General features: G+C 33.9%; 1 protein-coding gene across 5 annotated transcripts in view; it reads left to right on the forward strand.

Moving 5' to 3' along the window:
• The window catches only part of LOC126706966 (ankyrin repeat-containing protein ITN1-like), a 223,625-nt gene that overhangs the window by 78,654 nt on the left and 127,093 nt on the right, over positions 1–17,878 (forward strand). For all 5 annotated transcript variants that reach the window (XM_050406557.1, XM_050406556.1, XM_050406559.1 and 2 more), the window contains exon 3: positions 8,848–9,174. In XM_050406557.1, the coding sequence (XP_050262514.1) occupies positions 8,848–9,174 (327 nt within the window). The remainder of the gene's footprint in view (positions 1–8,847; positions 9,175–17,878) is intronic.

The following is a 17,878-nucleotide window of genomic DNA, read 5'->3' on the forward strand; positions in this document are numbered from 1 at the left end:
TGAGTGCCTGTCCCATCGGACATCCACCTTATCTTTCTGTGAGTTGCACTGGCCAAGATAACACTATTCACCTGTCTTCTCCACATTAATGTGGCTGGAAAAATAGCTTCCTTGCATTTAATGCGGCAGCTGTGGTTGCCTCCTGGACGTTTAACATTCTCCTCTTGTTTGGGATGGTTCCTCACTATGTGCAGGGTGTACGTTGGACTCTCATTTGGCGTGTCCGAGGAGGCACTCCTCCTCGGACGCCCCTTAAATAAATCCGGCCCAACAGGATTGGGCTGGAAATCTTCTGGCCCCGTTTTCTCTTCTTGTCATGGCTAGACCCCGCGCAGGGCCCAAAGCCCACTGTTGGCTTGTAAATTTCACCCCTACAGTGAGGATTAATGACATTTTAGGTTTGATTTTGTTTGTTTGTTTAGACCCCTTAAACCAGATTGTTTAATCTAATATATTAACCAAGTGATTACTTAGATTAATTATTCGGATCTATGTTAAACACAAATAAATCATATCACGCAAAGTAGCGGAAAAGTAAATAACACCACGATATGATGACTTAAGAAAACTGATGAAACGAACCTTTTCAAGGTAAAAATCTGGAGAGGATTCAACCTAACTATCTTCAAGGTAAACACATCCACTATAAGAGAATTGAAGTTTTTACAATCAGATTTAACTTTGAATCTATTGCTGCCTCCAGTAGTAACTTACTGACATGACCACGTGCAAGCTCTGAATGCACAAACTCCTCTTCTTGGATTTATAGCAACACAAGTCTCCTTACTGGTGACTTTGAGATCCCACTCAAAAGTTTTGGATCACCTTTACTTGTTGATATTTGTAGCAGCAACTTCTATAACACCGGATCTTGAGATTCTTCAAGGAATATTTCCGGTAGAAGACTTTAGAGAGCTTTGGGTACAAAAACCCTAGATCTACAATTGGAGGCACAAGATGCACTCTTTTCTCTCTAAAAACCTCTAAAAAACCCCCCTCTAGGGTTAGCTTATAATGTCCTTTAAACAGTGGAAAAAACGGATCGTGATTTGGGTTTCAGACGAATAAGCTATGGGCTTTTTACGTTTGCTGATTTTTGCTGATCTGCGACTTCCGATCAATCGAAAAATTCTCCTGATCTATCGAAAAATTCTCTTGATCGATTGAACCCGTCTGATTTTGAATTTTTGAACTTGCAGCTTGTATGTTCTTTGAATTTGACTTGAAACACTTTGAGCATTGTCTAATATGACTTCATAGACTCTAAGATCTATATTTAGACAAGTTTATGTTCACGATTTGCTAATTGTTCTAAACTTTTAGAACCTATCAAGACTTACATACAATATGAAATGCTCAAATACAATAACAACCCAATTACAATAAAATGCCCAATTACATCACAAATTCCAATCTAAGGTTTCAAACCTAAAAGTTGCTAGAAGAGGCAGAAGATCTTGATTAGAATGTACCTATCTTTCATGAAACACTCAAAAGAGCACATCACTGCATGTGTGGAAATAAAGACAGATAAACAATATGAATAACAATTATAAAATAACAGCAAATAACAAACATGTAAACTAACTCTTCCTGTAAGTTAGATACATAAAAAAAAAACCTTTTATTTTCTCCCTCTTTCAAAAACAATTTCATCTCCCCCTAAATAAAAACAATTAAAAAACCTTTTCCAAATTTCTTTTTTTTTTCTCCCCCTTTTTGTCCCGCATTGACAAAGATAGCCTAATCAGAAGGTAGACAATAAACATACACAACAGAGGATAAGAGAAAAAGGAAAATTAAGGGAACACAAAACATAAGCTCCATAGAAAATAGAGGCAACTTCCTATGAAGAGCAACAACTCCCCCTATGAACATCATAGATTTAAGAAAAACTTTCTCCCCTTATAAAAGTAGGAAAAACAAAACAAGTTTTGAGAAAAACAATTTAGGGAAAAAATTAGGAGGTGGGGAAAACTAAAAAGACCCAAACCTAAAAAAAATTAGCTGAGGATAAACATGAAGAAAAATATTCTCTCTTTCAATATATGCAAACTTGATACTATGTGACCTATAAACAAATCTCAATAGTGAGAAAATATTTGCACATTTACAGTCCACCATATCTAAAAAAAATATTTTACATAGTTCACACATCAAGAAAAAATAGCATGTACAGAATTCAAAAATTAATCAATTAATTTTTAGATCAAGTTGAGTACCCAATTTAGCAAAGTGTAAGCATGATGTGTGTAAAAACAGTGAGAGATATGACTGTAAAAATGCAAGATGGATAAAGAAAACAATATAATGCATATGAATCCTAACAAAAATGTTGCACAAAAATACAGTTTGATCAAGAAACTAAAAACCGAAAAATTTTCTAGTTTTGATCGGTAGAAAGGAATTGAGCCAAGAATAAAAAAACACGTAAAAACAAATTTGACTGATCAAGAGGAATCGAGTAAGAGTCGAAACAATCCGAGAGTTTCAGCCTTAAAACAAGGTTTCTCTTTTTCTTTTCATTCGATCGAAAAACAAACTCGATCTATCAAATCCTGAAGAAACAGAAATTTTTGAAAAATTTGGAAAAAATTTATGCATAAACATTTGAAAAACAGTTTTTATGATATGAGGTGCATGTTCATGATTTCAAATGATTTTCAAAACCAACTTTTCAAAGAAAAATTAAAACTTTAACAAATTTCTTCAAACTTTTCTTTCCTCACTCCCCAAAATGCATTAAATACATCAAGAAATTTAATTTCGGAAGGCCACAAAACTTATTACACTATTACATGTATCAAATTTAACAAAGTTTTGCTTGTGGTGTGTGCAACTAGTAAGTGTATGAGAAACTCACATGGTGATATATAAACAGAGAATAAACACACTTTCTACATTATTCATCACATAAGTTTGAAGGTAACTATCACCTAAAGAGTTACATAATATAACACTCACATCTCCTAGAAAACAAGCTTGTAACCATGCAATTTTTTTTTTTTTTTTTTTTATTGATTTTGATTTTGATTTTTCTTTTGAAGCATATTTTTCTTAGTTTTTCATTTTGCTTTTTGCTTCTTTAAATTAATTTACAATAACACCTTAAGTATTTTGCTGTGCAAGTGCTACACCTTATCGAGCATGACTTTTATGATTTACACACAGGTGTTCATGATTGGCGAGTAACAGTGGTGAGATGATTATTTATGTCTTTTTCCTAGAATTTTTTAGTCCTTACAATCAAAAGAATGTGACTTCAAAATTAAGAGCATGTGTTTAAAGACCATAAACAACTCACACAATATAAGCACTATATGGCACAAACTAGCAAAGTGCTGAAAAATAAAACTCATCAAAGTTAAACAAGGTACACAGTCATGAAATGTAAATTTCATAGGCTAACCTCAATTACACATTTAGTGATGTGCAATTGAAAAAAAAATCTTTTTGAATTTTCAAAATTTTTATGACAAAAAAAACACACTTTATTCTAAATGAATAAAATGCAACAACAATGCATGATTGTGCTCAACTAAGTTATAGAGGGTACACAAACAAAAAATATCAATTTCTTAATTAACCCATGAGTACATGTACAAACTAGTACATACTCATACAAAATCAAAAATAGCTCATACACTCAGTTATGCGACATACTTTTTATGTTTCTCCACAATATCAAGCATGTTCTAAATCAAGAGAGAGATATTATAGTTCATGTAATCCTCAAGAAAAATAAAACAAAGCAAAAAATAAAATATTTTTGTCTTTTTGAAAATTTTCATTGTTTTTGGATTTTTTTAAAATAATCAAACAAACTTAAAACTAGACAGCTAAAAACAGAAAGTAAACATGTCGACAAATAATTGAAAGAATTAATTTAAGGATAAGTAAACAACAGTCACCTGAGAAAATCTTTTCTCACCCATACAGTACGCATCTTTGGCTTTGTAGGTGAGTAACTATGAGAAACAGAGTGTATTTGAGAGATTACACAATTCTTTTGAGAGAGACTGAAATCCTGCAATTTCCTTTCACAAGCCAACAAGCTTAAATTTTTCAAAAGCATATAAAAAAATTTATCAAGACTTGTAGCAGGAGATATACCATCACATATCCTAAACTAAAACAGATAATACTTAAATTTCAATTTATAGCAGTTAGGACGAATGTGACCAGACACACCACAAAAGTGATAGACAAGAACAAATTTAGGAACATTAGTATTCCTAATAGCAAATCTAGCCCCAGATTTTGGTTTTTGCCTCAGCAAAGAACAATTTGGTCTAATATGACCAACAACACCACAAAGGTGACAAGTAGGCACAAAAACAGATTTATTAAGCAATCTATTAATAGGTTTAGACTTAGGTTTAGAAACTTCAGTGTCTACATCAGAACTTTTACCTTTGTCTAACCTAGCAAAATAAGCCTTTTCTCCATGATTCCTCTTGAAGGGAGGGATATAAATTTTTCCAACTTTAGGCTTAAGAGAAACAGAAACACATTTGTTAACAACAACAGACTTGGTACTAGTCAAATTTTCAAGTTTAGCTTTAGACTCAACTAACTCTTGTTCCAAGCTTTTCTTCTTCTCATCTTTAGAAGAAAGTTGATTTCTCAAAAATTCATTCTTTTTATATGATTCATTCAATCTCACAATCAATCCCTCTTTTTCAAGATTAACCAATTTTAACTCCTCCTTGAATTTCTTAGCAATTTTCATAAATTTAGTTAATTCCCTACGGAGAGTTTCACAGGCATCAACAAGATCAACAGAGACAATAGTATCCTTTTTATTCAAATCATCACAAATATGAGCAGAAAGACACTTAAAATTATCCATGATAACAGGGATCAAAGATCTCACTCAGGACGTTAATCCAAATCAAAGTGAAACTGCTCTGATACCACTTGTGTGTTCATTTAGACTCCTTAAACCAGATTTTTTAACCTAATATATTAATCAAATGATTACTTAGATTAATTATTCAGATTTAGGTTAAATACAAATAAATCATATCATGCAAAGCAGTGAAAAAGTAAATAACATCATGATATGATGATCCAAGAAAATCGATGAAACGAATCGTTTCAAGTTAAAAACTTGTAGAGGATTTAACCTAGATATTCTCAAGGTAAACACATCCACTATAAGAGAATTGAAATTTTTACAATAAGATTTAACCCTAAATCTATTGCTACCTCCAATAGTAACTTACTGATACGACCACGTGCAAGCTCCGAATTCATAGACTCCTCTTCTTAGATTTACAGCAACACAAGCCACCTTGCTTGTGACTTTGAGATCCCACTCAAAAGTTTCAGATCACCTTTACTTGTAGTTCTTTGTATAGCAACTTTTACGACACCGGATCTTGAGATTCTTCAAGGAATATTACCGGTAGAAGACTTTAGAGAGTTTTGGGTACAAAAACCCTATATCTACGACTTCCGATCGATCAAAAAATTCTCTTGATCGATTGAAAAATTCTTCTAATTCCCCTGATAGATCGAACTAGTCTGATTTTGACATTTTGAACTTGCTGCTTGTATGTTCTTTGAATTTTGACTTGAAGCACTTTGAGCATTGTCTAATATGACTTCATAGACTCTAAGATCTATATTTAGAAAAGTTTATGTCCACGATTTGCGAATTGTTCTAAACTCTTAGAACCTAACAGATTTGGTGGTGTATGTGAGAAAAATTTTAGATTTAGCATTAACTAGTTGCTAACCCGTGCGATGCAAGGGAAAATTATTGACTATGAAAAAAAATCCAACAATGAATGAAGAATTTAAACTATCACTTATGCAATCGTTGTGTTGAAAAATTCACAAAATGTTGTTTGCAATGTTCTACTGTAATAGATATCTAACTCTCATTGAAAAAAAAAAAAAAAAAAAAATTGAATGTTGTACATTAGGATTCCGGTCTAAAAAATCCCTATCCTCAATAGTCGATACTATACTTTCAATTATTAAATGGGAAATATCAATTAAACAAAAATTCAATTAAAAATTAGAATTTCAAACCCCTATTATCCTCAATTAGGATTAAGTTGTCACAAATGGTTTTTATTTATTTATTTTTATTCTCTTTCAATTCACTCTCTCTCTCTCTCTCTCTCTCTCTCATACTTTCACCTCAAAGCAATTGATCTCTCTCACTTCTTAGCTTCATTTTCTCATGGCAAAAATTACATCACACCCACCATTACAAAAATTACGTCACTGGCATGATTTTGTCACCGATCTAGGAGGGTTTTGTAGTTGAGCTGAAAATTTGGGAGGAGGAGAGAGTCTTTTATAAGGGTCGGAGCACCAAGACAGAGAAGACAATGAGATCAGCTCTTCTCTCACACTTTCACCTCATCTCTCTCTCTCTCTCACCTCCATTCTCTCATGGCAAAAGGAGGGTGTTGTAATGGTCAGTGGCGAACCCAGAAATTTTTTTCAAGGAGGGCCAAACTAAATATAATAAAATTCTTAAGTAAAAAATGTTTTATTCATAATTAACTTAATTTTTTTTTTTTATGAATAACTTTAATTTAATAAAGTTGTGCCTTAGATTTTTTCATGGTACCAAATATTATATTTTGAAATTAATATTTAGAAAGATATACACAATCACTCAAATTTTATAGCAATATTTTTTTTTTCTCTATGCATAGTTACACAATCACTCAAGTTCCCATTTATCATATACACCATATAATCTCATATTGATCATTGAAATTTAGGACCATGTTCTAAGGAAACAATTTCTACTTATATCTATTTGCTTTGGTTCACATCTTTGAGCCTTTCTAGGGGTTTAATATCTAAAGTTTCAACCTTTAGGACAAAAGATTGAAATGTAACTTCCGAATCTTAAATTTTTTTTCCCCTTAAAATATGTATAAATGGTAGATGTTTTCCCATGAATTACTCACATTTTGAAACATTAATATTGAAATTTATAAACTAATTATTTAGTTAATGAACAATAAGTGTAAACTACTAAGCAAATACAGTGAGATTAAAAATCAAACAATTAAGCAAATCTCAAATCTCAAAACCAAAGACAAATACATTAATTTACAATAAGCGACACTATCATATATATATATATATATATATATATTTAACATTCACTCATGTGATATAACTCCCATTTAATGGAGAATTCCCTTTCATTCCAGAAACCAAGGAATTTGCCTCCCCCGATAAGGTGTAGAAATATGCCGGATAGATGCAATTGGTTGAGTGGTCTTAGTTAAAAGTGTGATATTACACATGTTTATGGATTGGACAAGATTCAAACTATGTGAAGGTAGTTGAATTTTCCAAAAATGTGAAAGAAATAGTGTCCAGAGACTAAGAATGTATGTGAAAGTATTTTTTTCCTTGGGGTTCTACTTTCAATATTGGACCTTGGACATAAAATAGTTCTAATTGAATCTCTTTAGAAAGAAGAACTTTTGTCTCATGGTAGCTTGCTGTTATTCCTTTATGAAACATTTGTTATTGAGTTAGTCATACACTTCACATGTTTTTGCAATTCACATGGCATCATCAAGTCTTAGTAAGAGAGAGAAGAGTTAAGGACTTACTTGGTATGATATATCATATTGTTTGAAGAATCCTAAATCGATGCTACCAGAGTGAAGGATCGTCAACAAGGGTGTTCTAGTGCGTTGTAGATTATTGTCTTCTCTCTTTTTCTTTTTACTTTTTTTCTTTTTTTTTAATGATAAGAAAATTTACCAGTTAACTAACTGAAGCTTCCAAATTTTTAGTTATCTCTTATCTCTCATCCTCTCTGTATCGTGGACCTAGACATGTGGACCTTCTTAAATCAATAGGTCACATGGATACGTAATCAGTCGTTTGATATATATATATATATATATTTTTTTTTTAAATTATACTAGATGTGAAAGGTTTGTTCAGTGTTAAGACTTAAGAGTGATCATTAGAAATTAAAATATTAGCAGTTAATCATTTTTATCTTTAAAAATAAAAAAAAGACTTTGCCCCTAGCAAGCTTCCCATCCAAGTTCACCCATAAAAGGAGATGGGTGTGCTTATCCATTTAGAAGTCCTGGCGACCCCTTTTATTTTTTTATTTTTTTTTTGAGAGTTTCAACTTATGACGTCTGCTTCTAATGATAGCTCTTTATTATTAGATCAAAATACCAATCGGTTTTCAGTGTAAGCGGAAAAATCCCGGCGACATTAGTTTCCTTTGACATCTCAATAGGCTCCAAGAGTAAGTATCATGAAGCTCTTGTAATAAAAATCCATAGCATAATAGTTGTTGCCGTTACTCTTAGAATTTTTTTGTTTTCCTAAATCTATAAATCATAAGCTCGGTATTTCTGTGCTGGTAAGTTACACAATATCCTTATTCAAAATCATTCCTCGATATTATCACAAAAAAAAAAAAAAAAATCATTCCTATCTCTCCCTCAAACTTTAACTTAGCAAGGTTTTAAGCTTAATATATCGGAATACATATGATATGACAAACATCAGGGTGCTCATATGTCAGTTTTCTCTACAAATTTACATATTGTTATTGAAATTTTCTGTCTGATTTAATCAAGAAGGCAAGCACACTTTGGGTGGGAGATATTTGGTATCTGAAAACAACCATTGCATTTTGCAGATGATTATTAGCCCATGAAGTTAAATTATTTGGAAATAGGAATTTTTATTATGTTAAAAGATATATATACACACACTGTACTCGATCTTTTAACTATTCACCGAATTTTGTATTCCATTTTTACATGCATAATATCTTATAAAGTATTAGTTTATTTAATATTCATCTAATATTATTTCTTACAAAAGAAGGGGGAGAAGAAAAACCATCAAAGAGGGTGCTTTCAAGTTTCAACATGCTACCTCATAGAAGACCGAACGCAAATGTTTCACTTGAAAGGAGCAAGTCATGTCCAGGATTGATTTATGGGTACTTTTCTGATGAAGAAGATATTGATAAAAATGGACCCTCTTCCGTTCGATCATTTCCTCTTACAAGACATTCTCACCACTTGGTTTTGGACGTTGGCTCAGATGCGGCTACAGCTGGACTGCGACCATTTAGATTTGAAATACCCAAAAGTTACTCTGCTTCTTCGACATTACAAGAAGTGAATCAAAGTCAGGCTTATAATAGTAAGTGCTCTTTCTTTTATCTCTTGTACGCGTGCAGTTACACAAACAAAATGACACACAAATGGTTTTCATATGTCGTGAGGGAAGAGTTTTATGAAATCGTTTGATCTATTGTCTAATCTAACAAGCAAAGATTGTGTTGCAAAGTGTGAGAGTGATGTTTGGAGTACTACAAATTGGTAATCATAAAGATCTACAATACCCTATCAACATTTAAAGACAACACTATCAACATTTAAAGACAACACAAAAGAAGTAAGTAATTTATAAATTATGATGTTGATGCGGCAACAATCACATTCTTTATCTGTAAGTTTTGAAACTTTTTATAGTAAAATATTGATACACCTTTAGTATTTCTCATTACAAATTTTACTACATAAGAGGAAACACATTAAACTCACTAAAATAGGGTAACACAAAGAGTATTGATAGCAGACTACCTAAAATAGGGTAAGGGAACAAAATAGGGAAGGAAGCACAAAATATACTCTGTGATTTGCATCAACACACCTATCTCTTTCCTATATTGGGATTTTACTTAAGGGTGTTCACAAGTCAGATTGAGTTGGGTTTATGCTCAACCCACACTCAACTTGATTTGATTGGTGGAGGAAGACTAAATCCATTGTCAACTAGTGAGAAGTAGCAGATCAGGTGGATCAGGTCTTCCCACTAGTGGCAGGTAGATTAGTCCACCTTGGAGAGGTGAAAAATGACAAAGATCAAATGAGATCTTGCTAGATCTAGTGGAGATCTCGCTAGATTTTGCTTCATTTGTCTTTGCTAGATTTGATGAGATCTCGCTAGATTTTGCTTCATTTGTCTTCGCTAGATTTGATGAGATCTCACTAGATTTTGCTTCATTAGTAAGTTGGATAAGGTGGGTCGATAACGAGTCTCTGGACACTACAAATTTTACTCTAGAAAAAGAGAAGTGGTTAGCTAAAATGAGAAAAAGTAAATTTTTATTCTAAAATATAGAAAAAATTTTAGATAAACTAATCCCAATGCTCTAAGACCCCAATCTAGGGAAGGAAGTTCAAAAAAAATCCCACTTTAGGATTCGTACTCATTACCTAATATAGGAAAATACTACGGTGCTTCCCTAAATATAGGAAGCATTGTTCATTCTTCCGACCATTATTTTATTATTTTTTATGTCTTGGTAATTGAAATAAAGAAAAATGAGTGTTTTAAAAAGTGAGAGAGAATATAAAAAATATTTATATTTTTTAATGGAATAGAGTATAGAATAGGAGATTTATGTGGATTTTTTTTTTGAAAAATTGGTTAATTAAAATAGGAAAAATAGGATCTTATTCTAAAGTATGGAGAAAAATTTAATCAAATAAGCGTGGGGAGCATATCAAGGTTTTCAGAACCGAATCGGACCGGACCGAGAGGTCAGACCTTGAAAACCGGAAACTGGGATGAAAACCGGTTTTTTAAGCATAAAGAACCGGGTTTTTTGTTAACTCCGTAAACCCCTAAAATCGGGGTTGGACCGCACAAACCGGTGGCAAGAACTGTGAACCCCTTAGCATTTATTTTTTATTTTTTATAAAAACAACTTAACACAATTTTATTCTACTTAATTAAATTATTCATCTCTTACAAGGAATAATATATATATATATATATATATATATATAATTAAAATCCTTCAAAGATATTCAACTTCAAAAATTAATCATAAATTTTAATGTTTTTATGGTTATTATTTTATTTTATTAACTTTCTTATTTAATTATTAAATATATGCTTGAAAATCATTAAATTTCCCTCACATATATAAATATATTGTCAATTTTGCTAGTTTTATAAATTTAATATCTATATTTAGGCTTTAATTAATTATTAAATTAATTATGACGTCATCATAGTTCGACCTCAAAAATTTTGAACCTCCTCCTTTTACGGTTCAATGAATGGTTTGGGTCTAAAAACCTTGGAGCATACTACTTGCAATCAGGTGATATGCAGTTGTTCTTAGTTTTATTTACATGGTTCCAAAAAAGTAAAGTAGTTTTGGTATTCTCCTAGTTGATTATTTTTTTAGGTGACAAATTAATTTCAGATTACACAGTAAGTACATAAATTCGGTTTAATTACTAAAAGTTGGGATTAGTGAGTTAATTTGTGTATTTCAATGTATTAGATTGATGTTATATACGGTGTCATACTTTAAAAATTTTTGGTATATGATTTTGGATATAATTATAATGGAATTGATTATGTTTTGAGAATTGAACTATTATATAGTTTGTCTAAGAAGTAAGAAAGCATTTCCATTGTGCCTGCTAGTCATTAAAAAATAACTTTTAAATGATATTTAGATTACAAACCAAGCTCTAAAAAATAATTAGATAAGTGTTCAACATTAAAACCAATATATATATATATATAAAATTATAAATAAAAATTCTCACAGATTTTGGCTATCTCTCACTATTAGGGGGTTGGGTTATGACCATATCTGGACTATTGTTGTATAACAAGCATATCTCGCACATATTTGAACTTTTTTTCATTAAAAAAAAAAACCTCTTGGGACATACACGGCGTCTGGACTAGGATGAATTTGATACTTGAGCAAAAATGGAGTGTTCGTGCTTCCCCGCGTATAAATAGCTTTGACCTATGATTAGTGGTGGAAATATTGTATATGCATGTTCCATTATTAGGATTTTTATGTGCAAGAGTATGTCGCTTGTGTATGACTATGTCGATAGTGTTTATTTTTTAGAGTTGCTCATAGGAGTTGGATTAGGAAATTGGTGACACCACTTGAGATGCTTACCACGCTCTGTGCTGAGAGGGAGGTAACACATTGTCTTATAAATACGAAGCATATTGGAATAGTAATTTGTTTTACCTAAAACCGAGGGTGTCTACTAGTTGGCAGGGCCACTTAGCTTATAAGTGGGATATCGATAAATTAAATTTCTTAGTAATTGATGGTGGTATGTTGATTTCTATATGTATTTGTTTTTGTTTTTATTTTTATTTATTTTTTATTTTAAAAGTGAGTAAAAACATGGATTTTGAAGAGTGTCTAGGTCACAACTGGACTGTTGACTAGCTATGTGTTTGTATTGTGACTTCGGTAAACAATCCACTAGAAAATGTAATTGGGATACATGGACAGTAATAGACCCTTCAAGCCTAATCTACCCAGTGCACCTAAGCCCTCCAAGCTTCTTACTCCAACGAGGTTACGTCGAACCTTTTTCTTTTCTAGCTTTCCGGATTCCGCTACTTGACCATAGCATCAACCAATGTAGATTGATTCCTTCCTAACTGCTTTCCAGAACACCAAACAGCCCTCTCACTGTAGTGAATATGGTGAGAACAAGGTTTTGGTAAAATGCCTCTCAAGGGTTTAACAATGGAGAGGAAGAGAGTTGAGGAATTTGAAGAGACTCTAGTGTATAGATTGTAGGTGAATCAATCTTGTTTTATTCTAGGGTTTCTCTCTCAAAATTCTCTCTGGAAGCTCTCTTTCATATGTGGGTATAAGGAGTATTTATACTGGGGTGAGAAGAGAATGTGAAACGTCAGGTTTTTCAAAACAGGAGTGGCTCGCGGCTTGGCCTCGCGACTTTACTGAGTCGCAAGATCCAGTCGTGAGATAACCATATGGCCAGTTGTCCTGTTTTGTCCTGTAGTGCTCTAGCTAGCATGACTGTTCACCTTCTGGCATGCTTGGCACGTGTGCTGCATCTGGCGGCTTGCAGCTGCGAGTCACCCGCGAGATCAAGCCACGAGTCTCTGTTTTCTTGCATACTTTTGAGCAATCAACACTCTATCTTACTCACTACCCTTACAACAAAACCCACCTAAATACAGGGTTACTAAATGTTGAAATATAAGAAAATTTGGCACAGAATAAAGCCAATAAGATAGTTGATAAAATTCAACCTTACAATCTCCCCCTTTGGCTATTCCGTGACAAAACCCTAAAACAGACTCTAGACTTAACATGTGAGTTGGAAACAGTTGAGCAAAACTCACTCAAACTTAACTCTAGAAGCTGTGAAGCACTTGAATCATAAGAACATGAAACTCCTGAAACACAACAATACACCATGATCATTGTATGCAGAAAAACATGAAATGCATATAAAACAGGCTTAAAGTGATCAAACATAGATGAAGTTAAGAACCAAATCGTGGCTTGCTCAAACAAGTAATCACTACAAGGTAGTGATCACGGTGCTCATTCACACTTGGAATGAACACTTGAACATACAAGCAAACAAGAACAATGCAAGTTACTTGCATGCCCAACACTCAACCAATGCATAATACACTAAGTATATGCATCTAGGAACAATCCTACAAGTGCACAAGAGTGACAGTACTTAAAAGAAAATACAAGACATTTAGATAGAAGTACTGATTTAAACATAGCATAAAAGGCTGCATAAAGCATGGTACAAACCATAAAGCCTACAAATATGCATAAAACATAACCCTAAAAGCTTACATAAGCAACATGGGTACAAAAACACAATATATACTGAATAACATCAACAATATATGTAAAGAACAAACCAAGTTTATAAGTTATGAGTTAGAAACAAAAATACACCAAAACCACAGTGTATCAAACCCATAGTAACACTAAATATTCAAAAACATAAACACAGATAACAATATAACAAGATGGACACTGTCTGTTTTTGACTGCTCCCCCTCAACATATTACTCCCCCTTAAGAGCTGCTTCTCTGCTTCTCAACAAAACAGAAACTTATATGTCTCCCCCTTTTTGACCGGAATGGCCAAAGGGTCACTGTCCATGCTGGGTGGTGAAGCTGTCAAGTTTTGCAGAAAAAATATCAATCTGGTCCTGCATGGCTGCTATCCTTTCAGAGTGCTCGGTCTGGACCCCTCTGATTCTATCAAGTCGTTCTAGAATGACTTGAAATGCATCTGGAGGTGTATCTGAAGAAGTTGATGCTCTAGTCATTTTGCCACTCCTCCTGGTGTTGAGGTTGATGCATGCCCTACTGCCTCTGCCTCAGTCTCCATTGGGACACCCTCTCCTTCATCACCTTCATCTTCTTCACCTGGAAGTCGAACACTTATCCTTTTGAAGATTAGCTTGTTAATTGCAGAAGGTGTGGACATGGGACCGATGTCTCGAGGGATTGGAACACCCTTCTTTCTAAAGATCCTCATGAGCAGACTAGGGAAGATCAATTTAGGTCTAGAAGTGGTTCTAGTTCTAGTCTCATCCACAATAGTGTCAAGTATGTGGGAACTGATGTCAATGAATGTCTTTTCTTTAAGGTCCATCAAAAAAATTGCTCTTGCACTACTGATTATAGTCTACTTCCTTATGGGATATAGGTTAAACATCATGATTATAGTGAGACACCTCATGTCCACTGGAAAAGTTGCGGTATTCAGACACTTCCCTTCTTTCTGTCCACCTATCCTCTGTTGTACAGTTTCAATAGACAGAATCCTATCTTTGTAATTGATAAATTCTTGATCTTCTAATCCATCAAGACCTAGCACATCATCAATGTCATGTGCATCCAAAGTGAACTCTTTACCTCTAGCCCAGCAGCTTAGTTCATCCTCCCTTATCACAGCATTGGAATAAAACTCCCTATTCAGGGGTTCACACACAACTGGGAGATCACACAGAAGCTTCTCCCATCCTCTCCCTTCAAAACAGCTAGGGATAAAAGTGTCTCTCAAATCCTCCAAATCCGCAAACATTTCTTGAATAATTCCTACCTTCAAGAAGAAGTCTTTGTATCTCTCAAAATGGGAAACAGATCTGAACAGGTTAGGGTCCATTTTCGTTCTCTTATCTGCTTTCTTTGCAGGAGTTTTCTTCTTTGGGGATGAAGGAGCCAGCTGTGAACAATCAGAAGAGGCCACAACAACATAATACAATACATGTGTAGAACAAATCAGTACTTTGTTATTAACAAAGACAAAAATGCAACCACATAGATGAACTTAAAACACTTAAACCTCATGCTACTTAAATCAACCACACAGATGAACAAGCCTAAAAGTGGATACAAAAGAACAACTGGTATAATGCAGGGGAGTATTAAAGCAGCAGAGATTGAAAACACCAAAAAGAAAAATATATGTCAATGAGACATACATTTTGATGAGTATGAAATGACCCAAAGAACAAAAGACAGATGCATACAATAGATGGACAGGCACATATACAGCACAATAAACCCCACAACCAAAACAGGAACATTTTGAATCAACACATCAACATAAGATCAGATAAGATGAGAAACGAACAGATAACAAACGCTAGCTAAGCACATGATGAAGAACAAAACCAACAACTTAAACAAGTTCAAACTAAATTAATAGCTTCCACTAGCTAAGCAAGAACAAGGAGCAACAGCCGAAACAAAAACCCATCTCAAAATAGACACAAATGCGAATATTCAAGAGGGAAAAACACAAAATCAAGTAAAACAGAGTTCGAGAAAGAAAACCCATACCTGTTACTTGAAGATTTTGAGTTGAGAGGAAGCAACAATGGAGTTTGAAAATGGTTACACGGAGCGTTTGGGAAGGAGACAGTTGAGAGAGAAGATGAATAGTCGCAAAAAGTTCGAGGGAAAACTGAAAAAGATTTAAAAACTGCCCCTATTTTTGCCAAAAAAGCATTTTTTGCGACTTAAGTGAGTCGCCAACAAGTCGCTAGGTCAAGCCGCCAAAACATTCAAAGACAAAATTTTGAAAAAATTTTCTAAGTGTTTTTCGCGACTGGAAAGTCTACCAGCGAGAGAGTCGCGAGCTGAGCCGCGAAAATCTCTGAGTAACCCTCACGACTGGACCTTCCACTCACGAACAAGTCACCAAAATTGACTCGCGAACTCGTGACTGAGGCCTGCGACTTGACTTACCCGCGACTGAGTCGCCAAAACAGGGCAAAAATGATTTTTTGAAATTTTCATATTTTAAGAACAAAATACTTTCCAAAAACACCTAAAACACTCAAAAATATTTTTGTGCTTGAATAAAAAAAGATTGAGCATGTGAAAACACATTTCATCAAGTACAATCACACAAATGAATATGACATTTATTGAACATAAACTTGTGTGTTGTGTGTGGATATCAACAATGAGATAGTCCTTAGTCTAATGTGAAGTTTCAATGATCAATTCAACTAAGGCATACACAATTAGCACTAGATCATGTGACCCATCTCAATTATAGAAGAATGCATATATGACCTCCCACATGACTTGATAACATAATTTGGAGGTTTACATTTGACTCCACTTTCAATCATACCATTTTATCTTTTTGAGACAATCACCTCTCATTGTGAGAGTGATGTTTGATATTTCACTATGATGAGATAGCCTTTGACTTTTTGAATAAACATTCAATTTAATCTTTGGTCGCTTTCCCTTTTTCCTAGTCGAATACTAGTATGTGCGACAGGCTTTTGCAGCTCAATATCTCTTTTCATTTGGAGATTTACATTTGGTGAGCTCTTTTTAGCAAAAACAAAAATAAAACGTGGGAAGATATATAGACATAAGTCTATGCATGTCTCAAGATCAACATAACCATTCACTAATCATTCATGACAAGTTTGAGATCTATTTACAACAATCACATAGATTTCAAGATTTCTCTCACAGTGATAAGAGTGCAATGAAACAAGCTACGCTCGAAAATGCACAAAGCCATTAGCACAAAGGTACAAGGCAAAATAAGTTTTGAAACAAAACTCAACAATGTCAATCAAACTTTTTGATTTTCTATTTTTTATGTGATTTTTGGATTTTTGACACATAAGAAGAAAAAGATTGATCAAAAACAAAAATGACTAAAAGTATGCACAAATAGACAAGCAAATAACCATCAACATAAACAACAAGCAAACAATCAAACACCGTCACAAAGCATAAGAAGAATTAATGTATGGACATGTTGTAATGCTTATGCATGAGTACCCTTTTTCACCCACACGTCACTTGCGTTTGGGGTGGTTTCCTTATAGGATTGGTTACGAGAGTTAGGGCTTTCAAACCTTCGTGTGAAGCTTTCCAAGCAGTTGGTGAATGCACCAATCATCTTCATCACGTTCATCATTCTGGGATCACCGTTTTGATCTCTTGATGGTTCACCAGCCCAATTTCTCCTATCATTTCTAGGTCCTTATGACCTTTGAGGAGTTGCACTATTCATTACTTTCAGCTTTTGACAATTTGGTCGAGTATGCCCTTGAAGTCCGCAATGGTGACACACATAATTTGATCTAGGACCTCTTTATGGTCATGGACGAGACTTGGCTAGGGATTCAGACTTGCCCACAGATTGATTATGTGAATTCAACAACCGTTCGTTTCCCACATTCCTCTTCTCCTCTATCTTGGGCTTCTTAGCAGTAGGGCCAACATCAGCTGATTCTTTGGCCTTTATAAACTTCACTTCTTTAGTGACATTTCCAAATGAGCTACTTCCTTCGGTATATCCCAATCCGGATTTGTCTTAAAAGCTCTTTTAAGATGAAATAACATCATCTAGCTTCTTGGTGGTGACCCCCTCTATTTTAGTATTCGCTTGCACAACCTCTTGCTCAAGAAATCTCACTTTTGTGTAAGCTTCTGACAGCTCACCATTCAGTGTTTCTATCTCACATTTGGCCTCCCTATATCGGATTAGGAGACTCTTATAGTCCTCCT

The sequence above is a fragment of the Quercus robur genome, chromosome 11 (genome assembly GCF_932294415.1).
Source record: "Quercus robur chromosome 11, dhQueRobu3.1, whole genome shotgun sequence".
Classification (NCBI taxonomy): Eukaryota; Viridiplantae; Streptophyta; class Magnoliopsida; order Fagales; family Fagaceae; genus Quercus; species Quercus robur.